This window comes from Notothenia rossii (assembly GCF_949606895.1).
Source record: "Notothenia rossii genome assembly, chromosome: 8".
Lineage (NCBI taxonomy): Eukaryota > Metazoa > Chordata > Actinopteri > Perciformes > Nototheniidae > Notothenia > Notothenia rossii.
Genome location: NC_136906.1, coordinates 41600742 through 41620829, shown reverse-complemented (window position 1 = coordinate 41620829; position 20088 = coordinate 41600742). Strand labels below are relative to the sequence as shown.

Sequence of the window (20088 nt, the reverse complement as noted above, 5' to 3'; positions counted from 1 at the left end):
AATAACAATAAAGCAGGCATCAGTGACTTGCACAGACATTTGGAGGGGCTATTGCTCTAAACTGGAAAAAGGCCGCTAAATTCGTTATTCAGGCACATTTTTTGTTTTGCGGATTACGCATTATTCTTATTCTTATCATTCTTTATCAGCGCAGTAACGGTAAGGTATCTAATTACTTATTTATTTAGTATTCCATAACTTAATAACAGAGATGGTCAAACTAAAGTGGTAGAGACATGGCAGAAATCCTACAATGAAGCAGGAGAGTGAAGTGTTCTCCCGTGAGAGGGTGATCAAGAAAAGCGTTCTTTGGGCCCTTTCTCATTTCATCAAATCCCCCTCCTCGACTCCTGGACTCCTCGGTCCTCCGGTAGTGACCCGGAAATGAATTTCAGCGCGCCATGTTAAAGGACATCAAATTTCTCTAAATGCACTTCGAGGACCGAGGATCGAGCATCGAAGAGGCTCTCTGGAGGAGCTATAACCGAGGATACACTGATGGGTCCTCCACGGTCCTCCACGGCTCCTTCGTGGATGCATTTCCGGGAACAGAGATGTTTCAAAGAGTCGTGACGCATGGCCGGACTTATCTCAGCCAATCACAGCTCTGCATGCATCCCCTGGATGCTTTCATCGCGACGCAATGTTTACAGTGAGAACAGCTATGAGGTCCGTGCAGAAAGCAGAGCAGTGTGTAAAATATATATCACTCAGTATAACAGGCCCACTCTCTTTATTTGCTTTAGTTTAGTACAGGGGTTCCCAAACTTTTTCAGCATGAGACCCAAAACAGAAATGTTGTGGTCCTAAGGGACCCAAGCTCAAAAAATGTCATGATTTTCCATAATATCTACAGTTATAAACAAAGAATGCAACACACCATGGATTTAAAGTGTAAATGAAAATATTTATTTAATCATAAAAGTGCACCCTTTGAACTTGCCCAGAAAAAAATAAGGATCAAAGCAGAAAGACGAAACATGGGACGTGCAGTCAAGTATATACAGTACACATTTCAATTATACAATTATCAAAAGTGCATTATTAAGTTTGTTGCTAGCTCAAAAACTATGTACACACCATTTTAAACTATTTTAAATGAACAAAGAACAAACATGTTGTAAACAGAAAGGGACAAAACACTAACTGAAGTGCAGTCAAGTGTATTCAGTACATCACAGGTGAAACCACATTTAAATTATCAGAAGTGCAACATTAAGTTTGTCACTAGATCAAAAACTATGTATACACATTTTTTAAACACTTTTAAATGAACAGAGCTGTTTTAAAACACTCTGAGAGACAAAGGAACTCCAACACTTGGCAACTGATTAACTTTTTTTTTGTGGAGGCTGACTTGATAGGATGCCCTCAGTGCCCCTCTGTTCACTTTGAATGCCTGAAAATAACAGAGAAGATATTATCATTAACATTGCTGGGTTATTGGGTGATTTTCAATACCAGCCGGCGTACGTTGTATACCCAATGTGGACCTGGCAACCGCATTTATAGCGCATTACATTACATGTTAGTTGTTAGACGCTTTTATCCAAAGCGACTACATACTCAATACTGTGGGGAATCCCCACAGAGGGATTTTGACAGGGTTGTTGCACAAAAGACCCAAGCGCGCACAGAAGAAAGACAGGGTTTGAGGGAAATAAATACATATTCTGAACGTGAAATCAATAAAGTGCTCTCAAATTTAAAGACCACGCTCTTGAATAAAGATATGGAATAACCCCCATATGTATTCCTATGTGCATCACACTGCAGCAGTCACGTCCGTGCGGCTGATACTTTCTCTCGCTTTCCTTCTCATACTACCTGTCATTTTCCCTCTAATCTTCCTGTGGTTATTGTTTTGAAACACCGCTCTGTGCCGCTGCAGAATGTAGTGGACTCGCGGGAGCGAGTAGAGGACGCGCGAGAGCGCGCAGCTGGCGGTCTGCTCCGGGGCTCAGTCTGCATTTCATCCAACTTTGCATTAACGAAACAATTTCACAACAGACCCTGACAAACTCACAAAAACACAAAACAAATGATTAAAATGAGTGACTTACTTTTCCGCCGTCAAAACACTGCTTCTTGGAAGACTCTTCTTTGCAGATGAAAAAATCCTTCGATTTGTCCCGATGCAGAGGATGTTTTGTTTGGAGATGCAGGTCCAATTTATTCATTTTCAAGCTCTCGTTACTGAGCACCTCTCCACATAAAACAAACTGAGGCCGCTCCTCTCCATTTCTAACAGCTTTTGTGAAGCCAACGTTTAAAAACTCCTCTTTGTATCATTTTTTGCCATCATGTACGATCAGGATTGATCAACAGACAATAAACAGACAGCGAGAAAACTTTCGCGGGGGACGCGTCAGAGCTGATACAAATACAATCTTTTATTTTTTGTTTATTTGTATTTAGAAAAATTAAATCATTCAATATACTATAATAATATACTATATTGCATAATTTCATTTTCAAAATAAAAAATAAAATACAAAAATTATAAAAAAAATAGTATTTGCAACGCAGCCATCAGCTCTGACGCTGCGTGTGTGTAGCAATGCATTTAACTGGCGACCCAATCAAAACGGTCGGGTCGCGACCCTGAGTTTGGGAAAGGCTGGTTTAGTAGATATCTACAAACAAAGAGTCGATATTTTTCTAAAACCATTTATTGCTTCACATAATAAAATACACAACGGCTGTAGCCTGTTTTAGGAGCTGTAGGTGCGTGTGTGGTGTAGGTGTGTGTGGCACAGTGTGTGCGTAGATGCAGCGGACAGACAGGTCTCAGTTGGTTTGGTGTCCTCTGCTTACTTTTAATACTTGTAAATAAAACTTTTGGCCCGTAATTTATTTTCCTCATTGTAGCGACCAGAAAGGGGAGAGGGGGGGGGGGATATATCCAGTCTCTGATAGTGTTATGTTATTACAGATGTAGAACTTCATTTCAGACTCCAGCTTACAGCTTCCTGCCTACGACCTGCCTAAGACCAGTATAGAGGAATGTTAAGCCCTCCCACTATTTTCCAAGAGGGCGTTGCCAGATTTTCAATTTCAGGTTTTAACCAGGAGATGGCGCTCCATTCACAAATACAGAAAGACAAGTTTCATGGACTTTCAGTTGTGTTTTGAAGAGCATTTGAACACATCAATATTATAAGTATATCTAATCTTGTAATTCAATCATATATAGTCTTTATATATTAAATAATCATAATTATAATGTAAATGTTTACATTACACTTCTTTATTTGTTATGTTCATACTTTTACCTTTACAATCGTTTGTTTTAATATGCAGTATATTTTTTGTATATTTTTGTGTTTGCTTCCTCCTGCTCCCTTTCGGAGACATACTGTATGATTTATTATTATTATTAATATGAAGATATTATTAAGATAAGATAAGATGTTACTTTATTGATTGAACATTTTAGTTTAGAATGTGCTGTCCCACGGTAATTCAGAAGGCTCACAGGTCACATTCCGACCATTATTTAAAACAATAGGTGCTTTCAAACCGTCTACAGTTTGATTTGTATAGAGGGACCTCTGTGGCTGAATGGCCAGATTAGGTGTGGCGCATTTATCATAGGTGATCAGAGCTAACTGCCTGCCGTCAGATTTCATTTAAAAAACAGATCTGATTTTAAGACTATTTCTTCGCTCGTAAAGAATGATAAGAATAAGAATAATGCGTATTGAACTGGTTTCATTAATTAGTGAGTTTATTTAACGCTAGAACCGCCAATCGGGTTAATTTGTGTGATGTGTGTTGTGTGTGTGCAATGTAACTTTTTTTCAATAAAATATTAAAGTCTCCCAGTCCGTGACTTTTCCTGAAAGTGTGTTATGTAGCACCCTATGTTGTTAAAAATTGCGTTCTAATAGCGGGATTTGACGGGTTTAGGTAGGCCTATACAAAAACCTCTGGCGGTTCTAGTGTTAAGGTAATTAGGTACAGTAGAAGCCCTTTTTTATCAGTAACGAATTTAGTAGTTGAACATAAAAGTCATTCACACTGTTTAAAAAACGGTAACAACAAACTATTTTTCTTAGCGGATGCATGTCAATTTAAATCAATACATACAACTATTTTTGAAATCAATAAAAACATTTTCTAAATCCATAAAAGCATTTAAATTAATATTGGGAGTCATGTCGTTACTTTGTTGAGAATGTGGCCATGTAATAAGCGGGATAATTTGTAGCGACTTGTTCGTTATGGGGAAAATAACACCCGACATGCAGATCAGGATCCCTCCGCAACGCTTTGGGATCCTGATCTGCCGACGAGGATACCATTATAATATAAATATTTGTTTGTGGATTACTGAGTTTAGGCACGTTAATAACGTTTTAATGAAGTTGAATACAGTATATTCATATTTGTCAGTGATTTCATGTCAATTGTGTGTGTGTGTGTGAGTGTGTGTGTGTGTGTGTGTGTGTGTGTGTGTGTGTGTGTGTGTGTGTGTGTGTGTGTGTGTGTGTGTGTGTGTGTGTGTGTGTGTGTGTGTGTGTGTGTGTGTGTGTGTGTGTGTGTGTGTGTAAAGGTGTGTGTGTAAAGGTGTGTGTAAAGGTGTGTGTGGTTAAAACACTTTCATGAAGTGAAGGAGGTTTTCCTTCTACAAAACAGCTGTGGGCAGCAGTGAGTGTCACGGACATGAATTCATAGATCAAGGCAGACTGGTGCACACTCTCCTGTCCTGCCTGGCGACACGCCCGTTCTAAGCCGTGTCCCTCACTCCTCACATCCCAAGCTGCATCCCCACAAAGTGTATTATGTTGTTACATCGTTTCAGATGTTATGTTTCAGTTTTGCTCTGATGCAAACTTGTCACCTTTCGGCGAATTTCTCCGTTTTTAATCCAAAATAGGTCGTTTGTGTGATTCATGTAGATCTGCAATAAAAATATTTTTGGGGTATGGGGGGGTCTGGGATCCGGAGTAATCTACGGCCGTAAGCTGTTATGTGCCATCATGACACGCATGGTGTTCTTTTTTTATATATTATAATGAAGTGCGAGCTGTGTGCTCGAGTCTTCCTGCCTGTCGGCTCTGCTCTCATGGATGTATAATAAGGCTCTGCTGCTCCGAGATGATGGTCTAGCGTCAGCAGCTACATTACCTACGGGTGCGTTCGTTAATATTAACTGTGCGTCGGAAGTCAATGTGGCACAGACTGGACCGCTGGTGAACAGCTGTTAGAACGGGCCGTTCAGGTGTTCAGAGCAGAGCTCCCTGTCGGAGCGGCAGAGCGTGATGTGAACTGAAAAGTTTTTCTGTGGCAATATTATGTAAGGAATCGTTGAGCTAGCTAGCTAGCATACATTGTCACTATCTGCTAACGTTAGCTTTAGCCTTCTATTTCTAATAGTTTTTTTCATAGGCTATAAACAGAGGTGGTATAAGTATATATATATATTGTACTCGAGTAAAAGTAGAAGCACTTAGATCTTGTAGTAGAATAAAAGTAGAAGAACTCAGATCTTGTACTTGAGTAAAAGTAGAAGTACTCAGGTCTTGTACTAGAATAAAAGTAGAAGAACTCAGATCTTGTACTTGAATAAAAGTAGAAGCACACAGATCTTGTAGATTAAAAGTAGAAGTACTCAGGTCTTGTACTTGAGTAAAAGTAGAAGTACTCAGGTCTTGTACTTGAGTAAAAGTAGAAGTACTCAGATCTTGTACTTGAGTAAAAGTAATAGTACCAGAGTGTAGGAATACTCTGTTACAGTAAAAGTCTTGCATTCAAAATGTTCCTCAAGTAAAAGTAGAAAAAGTATTATCATCAAAATATAGTTAAAGTAGCGACAGTAAAAGTAGTCATTGTGCAGATTGGTCCATTTCAGAATAACATATATGATATGTTTTATAATGATTGATCATGAAAGTGTTCTCAAAGCTGGTAAAGGTGCAGCTAGTTTGAATGACTTTGTATACTGCAGGGTAGCTTGTAGATTTACTTCAGGTGGAACTAAAGTCTGATTTAACACTTGATTATATTTCACATCATTCATCCACATCTGTAAAGTAACTAAAGGTATTAAATACATGTAGTGGAGTAGAAGTACACCATGTACCTCTGAACTGTAGTGGGGTAGAAGAACAAAGTAACAAAACATTTAAATACTTAAATAAAGTACAAGTATCTCAAAATTGTGCCCAAGTATAGTACTTGTTGAGTTTATGAACTTAGTTACTTTACACCATGTGGCTATAAAGATAGAAAGACTAAGCCTTGCACAGAGGCATGAAAATACATTTTCAAAATGCTCAACAGTGCTGCCAAAATTATAAACTGACTGCTACACAATTAAAATAAATGCTTTTATATATTTCTATTAGATGTGACTCTTTGTTATTATTAACACTGCTGCTTTAGTTGTTCTGACTGCTAAAATCCTCTGTTATTCCTCATTTTAAAGCCGATATTCCGTGCGGTGGGGGAGCCGGGGGCTCGGATCCTTGTCACCTTTTTCATACCTGATGAGTTTGCATCCCTGTATGTTAAAAAGCCTCAGTCACCTTAATTCATGTAATAAAAACATCTCAGGTCAGTAACACTCAAAGCTAAATGTGCAATACCATGTTCAGCTATGTTACTATTTATAATGTTATTGTTGTTACATCAGAAGATGTACATATTGGAATGATTTCTTAACTTACAGTAGGCTATTTTTTACAATGTGTGTTGGAAGGATTTATTAAATTACTATGAATATTGTCATTGTTGAAGGCTTTTAGAGAAGGATGAACTATAAGCCTTATTACATAACATTTTATTCCTAAAAACATAAAAGCCACAATAAATAAATCACAATTATTCTAGTTATTTTTACCTCCCGTATTGCTTTCAACCCACCAGCTTTTATGGTGTTGTTACGTCACTAACTGTAAGCTTGTCACATACAGTCTATGGTCACTCAGAGTAACCTACAGTTAATTTAGCTGCTGGAGAAGAAAGATCAGGGGGTGAGGGGGGAGAGAGCTGCCGTTTCATTCACACTGTTTAAAAAACGGTAACAACGGACTATTTTTCTTAGCGGATGCATGTCAATTTAAATCAATACATACAACTATTTTTGAAATCAATAAAAACATTTTCTAAATCCATAAAAGCATTTAAATTAATATTGGGAGTCATGTCGTTACTTTGTTGAGAATGTGGCCATGTAATAAGCGGGATAATTTGCAGCGACTTGTTCCTTATGGGGAAAATAACACCCGTCATGCAGATCAGGATCCCTCCGCTACGCTTTGGGATTCTGATCTGCCGACGAGGCTTCATTCAAATATAAATATTTTTTGTGAATTACTGAGTTTAGGCACGTTAATAACGTTTTAATGAAGTTGAATACAGTATATTCATATGTGTCAGTGATTTCATGTCAATTCGGCGAACATAAACATAAATGATCGCGGTGAAGATGATGATTAAATTAGGATTAAAAATCGAGAGCCGGGCTGCATTTCCTCCCGTTCGTTTTTTGCGACTAAACAACATTATTTGGTTAAATAACAACATGGTGATGTTTTGTAAATGATTACATGTCTCTTATTTAGCACACAGTATGATATCCGTGACGGCGTGACATATTGATCTTAACAAAGTTCCGCTGTACATCCAGCGTACTGTATCTGACTTTATTTCACATGAGCTCCAGTGTGGAACCCCACTGCACCCCCTGGTGGATCAATGATCCATTGCAGCTGGCTTCATTATAATTACATGTATCTATCACGGGGGCGGTCTCAAGTCAAGTTGGAGGTTTTCCCTTGAGCGAGGGCAGATCACGTACCAATCACGGCCCTCGCGTTTCAAACTGTCTGAAATGAATCGCTACATCTGTATGAGAGTGCTCTTTTTGATTCTGAAATTGTTATACATTTATATAAATAAATACATATATATATATATATATATATATATATATATATATATGTATGTGTGTGTGTGTGTCCGAATCTCTAGCCTGTTATTGTCTCATTATACCGCACTGTGAATGAATCAAAGTAAATATATAAGTCGTCATGGACACATCTGTCCATCAGACAGAGTGCTGCTGTGCCTCCTGCCATCATTAATGGACGTCTCTTTAAAATGACCACTAAGAGGAGAGGAGTTCTCATTTCTCTAAACGCCTGCTGCTTCCCCTCCTCTCTCCTTGGTTTCCCTCCTCGGCTCCTCCGCTCGCATCTCCTGTGGGCGGGACTAAGTCTCGAGGATAGGAGTCGAGGAGGGGAGTCGAGGAGGGGAGTTAGAGAAATGAGAAAGGGTTGGTCTCAGGTTGGTGTGTAGCGGCCTTAAGATTGTAAACAAAGTCACGTGACTGGGGGCAGATGTCACCGATGACAGCGAGACGCTGCAATACTAATTGTGGGCTTATCATGTTGATTCGGCCACAATATATAAAAAAAAAAAAAACTCTCACTCTCTCCAGAGGGGCAGGTCAGACAAAAATGGCAAATGGGCCGTTGCCCGGGCAACATTAGCCCGTAGCTGTGCACGTCCCTGGCAGGCATCTTAATTGTAGCCTCAACAATGAAGTTCTAAGTAGTGCAATATGAAATAAAAACAACTACACTCTTTTGGCAGTGTTGTGGTGCCGAGAGATGGGAGTCGGAGGCGGGGTATCAAAGTTACAAGCTAGACTTTTATTTAGCATCTGAAAATCATTTTAAACAACTTCATGCCTGGGAAGCGAAGACCGGCGGAAACAGCAAGTCCGGTTCAATAAAATGTCCGTGCAGAACAATACCCCAACCCATAGATCCGTAGGTGAATAATGTCAATCACCACAGTGTACCATTAACAACAACTACTCTATTTTGGCAGTGTAACAATTAAACAAGAACTACACTCTTTTGGCAGTCACAATTAGATAAATAATAAACTGTCAGACTGACACTGAAGACAAACAAACTATTTTCAGCAATCAATCTGTTTAGTTGACTCTGGGTGACATGTGGCGATTTAAAAAAAATCGTTTTTTAGCTGTTTAGATGGTGTTGCTCCATCTGGGTCACTGCCGGTGGTTGAGACGGTGGGGTCTTTGGCGACTAGTTTTATAGCCCCATACATTAGTTAGGTGCTTCAGGAGATCGGCATTGCTGTTATTCGATGTGGACAATACTTTCTGTCCTGCACACAGTTTACATTTGACCGTAATATTTTGTGCGTCCTTTATCCCCACAAATTGAAAATAGTGGTTATATCTCCAAGTCGCAAATGCGCTGCTGCTCTCGCTGATACTTGCATCTGCCATAGTGTGCGTGCTGGTGCTGGGCGTTGCCGTGTATGTGTGTGTGTTAGCCTAAGCAAGTGTTTGTGTGTCTGTGTATTTTCCCCACAAGGCAAGACCCGCCCAACTCTGTCTCTGATTGGCTTACCCTGAAATGTTACCCCGCGTTAACCAATCATCACTCCTCTCTGGTCACTTTCACTTTTCCATGGTACTGTGAGAGGACATCGCTGTATTCGCCTGTAAATTAAATCCGCAGGGAGATTTGGTTCAGTTGGATCACATAATGTAACGCAGTAACGCACCCATTTAAATCACAGTAACTATAACGGCGTTACTGAATGGGAATAGTTAACTAGTAACGTTATTAGTTACCGCAAAAGGTAGTTGTGTGCGTTAGTTTGTAACACGTTAGTCCCAACACTGGTAAACACACACCTGATCACCTGAGAGCTGCCGTTTCATTCAGACTGTTTAAAAAAAAAAGAACGGTCTGATTTTAACAACTCAATGTGTGATTGTTATAGCAGTAATATTAGACACTAATAATACAGTAAAATATTAATACTGTACATATTATTGTTTGCCCGTGGGATTAGGATTATCGGTCGTGAGAGCCGTGCTGCATTTTCCTCCGGTCGGATGTGATATAAAAACAAAGCGATTCTTTTTGTTGTTGTAAACTCAAGTGGATAAACTACATGTATTAGTGCATTCATTTCAATTCCCGAACATATGATACATTCAGCCTGTCCTCCTACAAAAAACGACCAAATAGGTCGATTGTTTAAGCAGTGTTGATCACGATATTACGACCCATAGCCACGTAGCTTTCCCATTATTCATTTCTAGCAGCAGTTTATTACAACCTTTTGTCACGATCGTAATCCCGTGAACTTTAACCTTGCGCATCAATAAAAGTGCGACGAGCCAAGAAGATGAAGATGAAGAAGAAGATGAAGAAGAAGGATTGTTAAAGAGCGTCAGAGCTTTACAAGTGGTAAATCTGATTTCTGTATTTCATTTGATTTGTTTACGCTTTTAATTAATCCTGTCGTTTTTCTACTAAGCATGTTTAACCACGATATTTCAGTTTTACGTTTTAGGGCTGGCCCGTGGCATAGGCAGTATAGGCGAATGCATGTTGTTAGCAATAGCATGGCTGTAAAGGTTAGCGCTTAGCTTAGCGCTTAGCTTATATGCGCTAACGGATATGTATTGCAATATAAGAAGGTTCGTCTACAACAAGTTGGAGGGAGAGTTTTCTCCTTCGCACAAAAGGAGCTAAAATCTTGCCTAAAAACGAAACCCTTGGTAGCACGTGACATAACACATAACAATGGCAAAAGTATGTATATTCAGCTAACGAGACCAGGACATGATATGAACGTAAACAATGCGAAAGGAAATGGCACTTTAATAATAATAGTTGACATTTACATGGCGCTTTTTATAATGCACACACTTTTTCTTTCTTCGAAATGTCACCTAACATGTTGCATTCATGATAGTTAGGGTAAGTTCAACACTTGAATATCATCAGGTCATAGTTGTTTTACTACTTTAAACATTCGCTAATTCAACTTAAGTTTTGTGAAAGCATCACATCTAGTTTAAAAGAGAAATATATTTCCCTGTAATTACTGATTTACCTGGGACTTGATTGATTTTGGTGCCTATAGTTTTATTTTGGCAAATGCTTATTTATGAAGCAACAATTCAATTACATGGTAGCACAGCTAATCTGAGTTCATCTGTTTGGTGTTTTTCAGGTCATCTATCAATTCAATTATATGAAGTAGCCTATTATCATAAAAAAATCAACGGTTCTTTTCAGAGCCATATTCCTCTTCCTACTCTCTTTCACCCCTCTCGTTTTCTTGTCTTTTGTTTTGTTTTTCTCCCTCCCTGTATGTCAGTTCATCCTTTGTTTGTTGTTGCCCTTTTTATCCTCACTTAAAAATGGCATCCAAGCAACTGAATGAATGGCTAGAGATAGGGAATGCCCTCGCAGATGAGTTGGCAAATAAGGCAAGTACAACATTATCCAAAAATGTATTATAACATTTACTCAAATGATAAGAGACACACACATTACAAAGATGTGTGTGCAACAATTAAGGGAAATATATAATCTCTTTTATATATTTATATATTAAGATACCAAAGAAACCAAAGAAACCGAAGATACAGAAGATACCAAAGAAAATAACGCAAGGATCAAATGTTTCCTGGAGGAAGAGAGACCTGGATGGGAACATTATAGCCCAACATTGGATTAAGAATCGATCTGGTCTGTAAAATATAATCTAGTTCTAGTGTTTCATTAAGTTTTAATGTCGTTGGTCGGTCCTCAATAATGTTTCCCATATCATCGTACTTTGTTTTATGCAGTTAAACCTTCCAGCTCTCAGGAGTCCCCAGAGGTCGAGGAGACACATAAGATTCCTCTACAGGTCCCAAGTCTTGGTATGCACAATGAATTCTTAAATTATCCTTCAACTTGAAATGTAGGTAATTGTTTGTAGTATGTAATAGCTTTGTTCATGATACATTGTAAAGTGAAAAGCCATGCATGGAATATCTTTTTTTAATTAAACTAAATTCCTTGATTTGTTTTATATTTTGTTATTTTATATCAACATCTTCAGACACTGAGAAACCTGTTGGGTTCTCTCACTGTCCCTGCATCATCAGAAGAAACACCCACTGCATCAACATGGACCCAAAGACAGTTGAAACGTGAACAAACATTCAGAGCTGCAATGCCAGAGCTCCTTAATTTGAAATTGGCTGCAGAGATTGTCACTACACGTTCCTGTCTCCAATGCAAAACTGCTGATGCTGTGGTCCGGTGCTTGGACTGTGTTCCACCAGGAACTCCCTTTCTTTGTCCGGCATGTGACCCTATTATCCATGGTAAACATGTCTTCCATGACAGGGAAGCCATGTTTGATGGGTTTTACAGACCTATTCCTCCCACATCCTTAGTGGTTGTGGACGAAAGTGGCCAATATGGACTCTGTGAACAAGGTGGGTTCAAATAATGTATTACATATTCCCTTACCATGGTTTCCTAATGTGCACTACATATACAGCGGCATCATTTTCACCATGTCGGAAGTTTGCTTTAACAGTTAAAATGTCTCAATTTGTATTGAATACATGTCCTAACATGTCCTAACATGCATATGAATCTCTGAAATTGTCTTTGCTGCAGTGTGTCTGCTTCCAATTCCTCCGCCATCCCAAATCTGCTTCTGTGGTCCAAGCCAAGATTTCACCATCATCCCAGGAAAGCAGACCGTGTTGGTGACTATCAATGGTTTGTTGCCACCAGAAGACGATCAAGCAGAAATACAGGATTACTATTATACTTTTGTCCTACATTGCATAGATAGCTGTCAAATTGCACATTTATATTTTTTCTCAGGTCCATACAACGTTCGTCTGCCTTCTGTGTGCTGTCCAATTTGTTCCGCCAAATGGTCCCCGAGCATAGGTGACTTGCTGGGATACAAATACTGGCCAGCAACCGACAGCTGCAAAATTATTTTTAAGTTTGATGTGTTCACATCATTCGAGCAAATGAAATTGGCCAGCCCAGCATTATCCCAGCAAGTATTTATAAAAATGCTTGAACATCGATCGTTTTCCACAGGAAGGGTAAGAATAAAATGTGGTTTTCAAGATTTTTGAATACCAAACTTTGAATTAACCAAATGAATACCATTCTTGTTTCCAGACAGGCAGAATCTGTAGCGATACCTTCCACAGAGTCTTTCGGGAGTTTGCCTTCTGTAATTACAGACAAGAAGATCTGTGCCTGGTGGAGCCCTTTAAATGCCCAGCATGCACACCTGACATGCTGGCTATTGCTGTAGATGGCAATAGAAAGCATTATCGCTTCAAGAAGTCCAGAGGGTCAGTGAAATCATATTCTCATTTTAGTTGTTGTTTTATTGACTAAGCTGAATGTCTTTGCTGAAATGTTTAACTTTCCCCAACTCTGCAATTTCTTTTTCCAAAGTTTGTAGAACATCAGAAAACAATAGTTGGTTTGAAATTACACATAATTATATAAATCCAATTCATAAACATTATTATATATGACGCCAGTAAAGTTAACTCAACTTTAAAATGTTAAATGGTTGACGTTAGTTGGATATGTTGGAGCTAAGAACCAGTTTTGGATATAATCGCTTCATGAAAAATGTATTAAATTGCCCAGGAACCTTTTTCTATGCCTTCCTCTGCCCTATTCCATGCCCATCAATATAAAGGATGAACTTTTATTTTTACCTTTTTACAAGAAGTCAGTAAACTTTTCACTAATGTTAAATAATGGTGACAAAAGACTTTACACAGAATTACAGATCAAATTCACAAAGACCTTTTCCACATTTATGAAAATGTTATGGCAAAAGCAAATTGGCCCCATTAAATAGAGGACACAATCAAACTTATGTATGTATGATAATGTTGCTTACAATTTCTTTCTCGAATTTCGCAGGACAGATGAACCGTCTCTATTTGATGGACTGTTCATTGCCCAGGACAGTAAAGTGTCTGCCTTTGTCGACAAAATCAGGAGCCAGATGACGATTGTAAGAATCTATTCAATCCCCTAACCCTTTATTTATTTTTCTTAGCACAGGGTTAAATGTAACAGATTGTGTCTATTTCAGAAAAGTGGTCGTGATGTTTGTGGACCGGCAACATTCACAGCTTGCAGAGAAACCTCACACAAGTCCAGGGCCAAGGTGGATGAGGAAGGACTGCAAATAGCTGTGTGCAGACATGGCATCTTGCTACAAGGCCTAAATCACTACCGTGGTGAAATATATGCATACCCAATGTTCCTGCAGAAGGAGCTGGCTGAAGTTGCGAATGCAACATTCTTTTGTATGGATGTTGCCTGCAGGTAGTTATAACTATTGCAAAATTGGAAGTGTTTGTGGGAAACGTGTTATCTATTTAATTATTGCACATCCAGTAGATGTAAAGCAAAAAAAGCATTCATTTGGATAAATGCTGATGTTGGTTACAAGGATTGTACTGGTAATTTTAAGGACCTGGTTTATCTTTTTACTATTATGCCATCATGCAACTGGAAAAGCTAATTGATTTTGTCATTACAGGTACTGGCCTTATTTGGAGAAGATGGCAGCAAAGTTGCCTGAGCTCCAACCACTTACAGAGATGAAACCTTTTCTCTCTGTAATGCACGCCAAGGCCCACACAGGCAAATGCGAGGTACAGTATGCAAGTTAAACATTTGTGTCACTAGATTCAAATGTTTTAGAAATTGTAGTGCACATAAGAATATCATGTAGTATATTCTATTCAAGCCTGTGGAATAATTGTAATAGTTACAAATGTTGACAAAATTGTTACAAAACAGACTGTCACAAGGATAGGCTTCCAAAACCCATTATGTTTATTTTAGTAAATATATCCGCATTGTAGAAATAATGAATGAACAGAGCTTCAAATAACTGCAGTTGTGACATTGTAGTTCAAAGCATAATTCAATCTCAGAACATTTTAACTTTCTGAAATTGCTCCTGACACTGATGTTAACTAAAGATGTACAGTACAATAAATTATAATATTGAACTAAATAGCTAGATCTCATTGTTTATGATTCTCAGCAGGTGAAGTGGGGTGGCAGAAGCCAGGAAGGTGCTGGAAATACTGTCGGCGAGGAAGTGGAACAGGTTAACAGCTTCCTCTCAAGGGCAGCTCTGACAACAAAATACATGACCAAATCAGGTTGGTAGAGGAAAACAAATAGTTTTAAGTAGTGCCACATTGTAAAGCTCATATGAATTTTCATGTTTTTGTGTTTACAGCTAGAGCAGATATGATAACCGTGCTGGCTATGCAATGGAACCACAGGAAGGTGGAGAATCTCCACAAGACACTCTCAAAGAGATTTGTCAAAGTAAGATGTCCATGCTGCATTTCAAAATGTATATTAAGACTATCCGAGTTTCTTGTTGTAGTAATTTAACACCATCCTTAGCTACATGTTGTTGAATTGAATGTATTCTGCAGTCATTTCATTATGATGGCGCTGCCATGGCACACTGTTCTGCCAAGAGAGTCTCTGTTCTGTTTGTTTTTAATAAAGCACTATAGGTTGATTCATCTGAATTTCTGGATAATAATAATAATAATAATAATAATGTTAATCCTGCTTGATCTTGAAAAAAAAGGGACACTAAGGTGATACTTGCCAACCTTGAAGAGAAGGTGTTTAGCATTTCATGTTGTTGTCTGGTCAGTTAATGTGCATAAAGGAATTCAGTAAAAAACAACCTTCTCAACCAACTGGAACGCATATTCACTTTTTCCTTTTAAACATTCTAAACAGACTACACAGAGAGCACAAACTGAAGTGGACAATCTTGAGAGTCTCAAGCAAGAGCTGAACATCTCCCTGGAGGACACGGAGCAGTGGGTGTTGGAGGTCAAGCAATGGGCAGCCACTGGTATGTTATATGATCACTGTGGTATAGATTTGGTTCCATATTTCCAAACATTTGGCTTCATGTTTTATGATTACACCTTGTTGTTTCTGTTTTCAAGAGAAACATGGATCCCAGAGTAGCCAAGAGGAGCTCCAGAGAGAAATAGATGAAATTATTTATTCCCTCCGAAGAAAGAAACACGACCTCTATCGACAAAATGGTATTTATTATTACGTTATCTAGAAACAATATTTGTTTCTTGTTGTTGTTGTTTGTATTATTAATATTAGTTTATTTGTATTTTGTTTTACTTTACAGACAGCAACCAAACAAGGCAACGCAAACGGAGAAGACTGACAGAGCTCAAGAAGAAACTCAGAGAGAGGATACTGCAGTACAACACCATTGATGCCTGTTCAGAGAAAATTGACACAGAAGCAGCATGCGGTCTGTCTGAGGATGTCATTCTGCCCTGGGAGGCGCAAGGAGATGGTAAGAAACAACTTGTTTTTGTTTGCCCTAGATATTCCATAAATTCAGTTGAAGTACTAGAATACAATCACCAATGTAACACAGAGCTGTCAACATAGGTGTCACAAATCATCATGATCACAACAAATCATTTTAAAATAATTATATTGAAAGGTCTGTATGATGTTGCCCTATCAAGTCTTAATAGTCTAGTCTCACTGGGACAGGCATATCTATGGAAACAGTAAAACCCTTCCTGACCACCCTGAACTGCATACTAATGTTGAATCTCAAGACATACTGAATGTAATTCTGCCAACATAGACAGAATTGAAAAAATTCAGCAAGCGGCGAGGTTGATTTTTTTTTTACCAGATGTTAAGGTTTTGGTAAATTTAATTTAAAAAGATTGAATACAAACTGATATTATTTGTTTTATTAGCCTTACCATTGTGGTTGTTATATTTTGTGTTTTTTCCATTATAGTGGTGAATCTGCGCACAAAGAGGCGACTTTTTGACCAGGTTATGCTGGTCAGGCGTATGGAAGAGGAGAAAGTCATCATTGTGAAGGAGATGACCCAGCATTGTAAAAATCTGAGGCAGGCACTGGACAAACTGGACCGCCTCCTTCATCAGACAAAAGACGACATCAGGAACCAAAGTATGTTCCACAAATACCGATTTATAACATTTGCCACTGCCCCCCTCCCAGTGTCAAATGTCTATCACTGAATAGCATCTGTAATGATTGCATTTTTTCTGAATCACAAATCTTTTTAGCTAATATACAGCCTCGGAGTTAAACATTCAAATTGCTTATATGGAACCAACATCAATGCTAATTAAAAGTTGCCTTACATAGACTGTCATTTTGTCTTTTTATTTTAGTTTCTCCAAGCGATATAACAGAAGAGGGATACAGGGGACTGCACTGCTATATTTTACACCATCAATATCTTCTGGAGCAGAAACTGAGCAGAGTCACCAGCACCTACAGCTGTATTGGCTCGGACTCGTCTTTTCTCATGATGGAGGAAGACATTGAAGACGGTAATGAGGACGACGAACAGGACGGTGATGAGAAACGGTGATGAGGACAACGAACAAGACGGTGATGAGGACGGTGATGAGGACAACGAACAAGACGGTGATGAGGACGGTGATGAGGAAAACTAACAGGACGGTGATGAGGACAACAAACAGGACAACGAACAGGACTTAACAAGTCTATTGTGTTGTAAAGCGCTATATAAATCCCATTTATTATTATTATTATTATGCATGTCAACGTATTAAAACGAGTATTACGATTGAATGGCTTGTTTATTACCTTTTTTTTATATGATCCTGCTTTGCATTTACTATGTCTGGTATTCAAGTAAATGCCATTAGCAGTTATCAGTCACCTTCAGATCCGAGTTACCTCGAGGGCCGGAGGTTCCCCACCCCTGGTATAAGGTTTTGGTGATCACCCTTATTATCATCATGTCATTTAATCATGATCTGTTTAATTAGCCAATGCTTACATCCAAAGAATGTGTCTAGACTTTACTCCTACAGACACAAACTAACAATAAAAATTGAGCTAAGTAATACACTCACGAGCCACTTAATTAGGTACACCTTGCTAGGATAGGTTGGACCCCCATCTGCTTTCAGAACTGCATTAAGTCTTCATGGCATAGATTAAACAAGGTACTGGAAGCATTCCTCAGAGATTTTGCTCAATATTGACTTGATCGCATCACGCAGTTGCTGCAGATTTGTCGGCTGCACATCCATGACGCAAATCTCTGGTTCACCACATCCCAATGGTGCACTGTAGGATTTGGATCTGATGACTGTGGACTGTGACATTTGAGTAAAATTCATTGTCATGTTCAAGAAACCAGTTGGAGAATATTTGAGCTTTGTTACACGGTGAGTTATCCTGCTGGAAGTAGCCATCAGAAGATTGGTACACTGTTGTCATAAAGGCATGGACATGGTCAGCACAACCCGGTATCACGGCAAGACGTGAACATGTGACGATTTACCATGATGGGAGACGTGAAGCTGTCACGATTTCGTTCCTTCAAACGTGACAATTACACAGTTTTGTTAACGTGGCCCAACCAGTGGAGATATACCCGGAAATGCCAATCAAATGCTACCCCGACGGTCGGTTGTTATTATTATCAATATTAATATAATAATGATTTAATTCGTAATAGTCACACTCAATTTCGCCAATTTTCTTGTTGCCCCAGCTGGTCGGCACCTCTTTTAGCAGATACAAAGGCTACATTCATTTATTAAATCGATGTGTGTGGATGTGGAATTAACGGACGTGACGTTGCACGATTGCGTTACCAGGCAACAGCTTCGGTTCATGTTAATTTATAAACTCTTCAACTCGAACCGTAGTTATATTTTAAAACATTTTAGAAAGCCTCACGAAATACTTTAATGTACATTTTAATTTAAATGTGAAGGAATGTGTGTATAACAAAATACATCCGTCAAAAACAATACCGGAAGCAGACGTAGGCAAGATCCTCGGTTATGGCTAGAAAGGATCCGTCTTGTGTAAATATGACGTCACGTTCTCGTTGTAACTCTCGTTGTAATCGGAGCGGCTCGGAAACACATCTACAGCAGTAACATGATGCAACATACACAGTAATGCAGCAGGAATATTAATAGAGAAACATCAGACATAATAGTAAAACACTGCAAGGGAACATTTTATTGCACCAGGAGCTATCTTGGGACTTTTACTGCGACAACGTTGACTTGCCTGTGAATAAAAAATAAACCATAGTGTTGGTGATCTACAGTGTTGTCATTCTTCTTTGAACACCAGCAAGACCGCTTTTCAACAATCACACTCCCTGTCATTGACATAATTAATAGATAGATAGCTTCTCACCATCATTTGCTGTGGCCCACTGATGTTAACGATCCTAACTGAAAGGCTGCCTGCCAAACGTAAACATTCAGCCACGTGTCATTCGGCCGAACTCTCGCGAGAGTTTTACACAAGACGGATCCTTTCTAGCCATAACCAAGATCCTCAGCTCGGTGATTCATGGTTTAGCCGCAATGCACGTTGGGAAAAATGGTGTTTATGCGATGTGAAATCCAAAAACATTTAAAAAAAATAAAATAATACTTTATTCCGAGTTTGCTTGCTTTTCTCTTTGGAGCTAATCACATAACGGCATTTTAATACACGGTTCGGCTGCATTACATATTACATATCTGCCGTAGTTATCTATTTATAGAGCCCTGATGAGAAGACTTCTAGACAAGCAGGAAGAACTGCCGCCAAAACTGAAAACGTGACGTGGATCACAAATATATCAGCCATTTAACAACATCTTAGATTTATTTTCACACAATATGTCTCCTCGTAATATCAACACTAATTTGACTGACTTTTATATTTGATCCAATTGGTAGATAGGCTGTATTTACACCATAACGGTGCACTGCTGATAGAAAGGGACACCTAGTGGTTAAAGCGTGTTATTGAATTTTATTATTATTATGAACTAACAGAATAAGAGACCTGACAGGTGATGGTCAGACGTTGACCTGGCTGCACAGTCACAGAGGCTGGCTGTGTCAACTGTTCACACTTCACACCTGTGCAAATACAAAAAAAACTTATATGACAGATTATCCTGTTAAACAGCAGTATAATAAGTGTTGACTCACTTCCAGCTGCCAGCAGCAGCAGCAGAGAGAACATGATGATGATGACTCTCATTTCATTTAATTTCAAACCTTTATTTATACAGGTGTATCCCATTGAGATCATTGATCTCTTTTTCAAGGGAGACCTGCTCAAGTAGGTTCCACATGAAACATAAAAACATAAACAGAACAACAAAAGGACATCATA

The 20088-nt window shown here is 38.8% G+C and overlaps 2 protein-coding genes across 5 annotated transcripts in view; one reads left to right on the top strand and one right to left on the bottom strand.

The window, feature by feature from the left end:
• The window catches only part of LOC307017377 (junction plakoglobin-like), a 708820-nt gene that overhangs the window by 606443 nt on the left and 82289 nt on the right, over positions 1-20088 (bottom strand). The gene's annotated exons all lie outside the window — the stretch shown is intronic.
• Positions 11407-17448, top strand: LOC307016466 (uncharacterized protein). 3 transcript variants are annotated; one of them, XM_079645587.1, is made up of 16 exons: positions 11407-11543; positions 11645-11719; positions 11902-12283; positions 12471-12575; positions 12684-12916; positions 12996-13174; positions 13764-13857; positions 13939-14174; positions 14392-14506; positions 14905-15025; positions 15106-15197; positions 15630-15747; positions 15845-15946; positions 16045-16218; positions 16684-16860; positions 17088-17448. In XM_079645587.1, exons 3-16 carry the CDS (start codon positions 12016-12018, stop codon positions 17288-17290), a joined length of 2217 nt encoding a protein of 738 aa, XP_079501713.1. In that variant the 5' UTR covers positions 11407-11543; positions 11645-11719; positions 11902-12015; the 3' UTR covers positions 17291-17448. The 3 variants fall into 3 exon arrangements, with proteins under 3 accessions (XP_079501713.1, XP_079501712.1, XP_079501711.1); XM_079645586.1 differs by having other exon boundaries at positions 12471-12916; positions 14908-15025; XM_079645585.1 differs by having other exon boundaries at positions 12471-12916.

What these genes read in the sequence shown, in the direction of transcription:
- LOC307016466 (XM_079645585.1), top strand. Translation starts at nt 12,016, where the DNA reads ATGCCAGAGCTCCTTAATTTGAAATTGGCTGCAGAGATTGTCACTACA. An exon ending in CGCTTCAAGAAGTCCAGAGG is followed by an intron (nt 13,175 to 13,763) that starts GTCAGTGAAATC and finishes CGAATTTCGCAG; the next exon opens with GACAGATGAACCGTCTCTAT. An exon ending in CGACCTCTATCGACAAAATG is followed by an intron (nt 15,947 to 16,044) that starts GTATTTATTATT and finishes TTTACTTTACAG; the next exon opens with ACAGCAACCAAACAAGGCAA.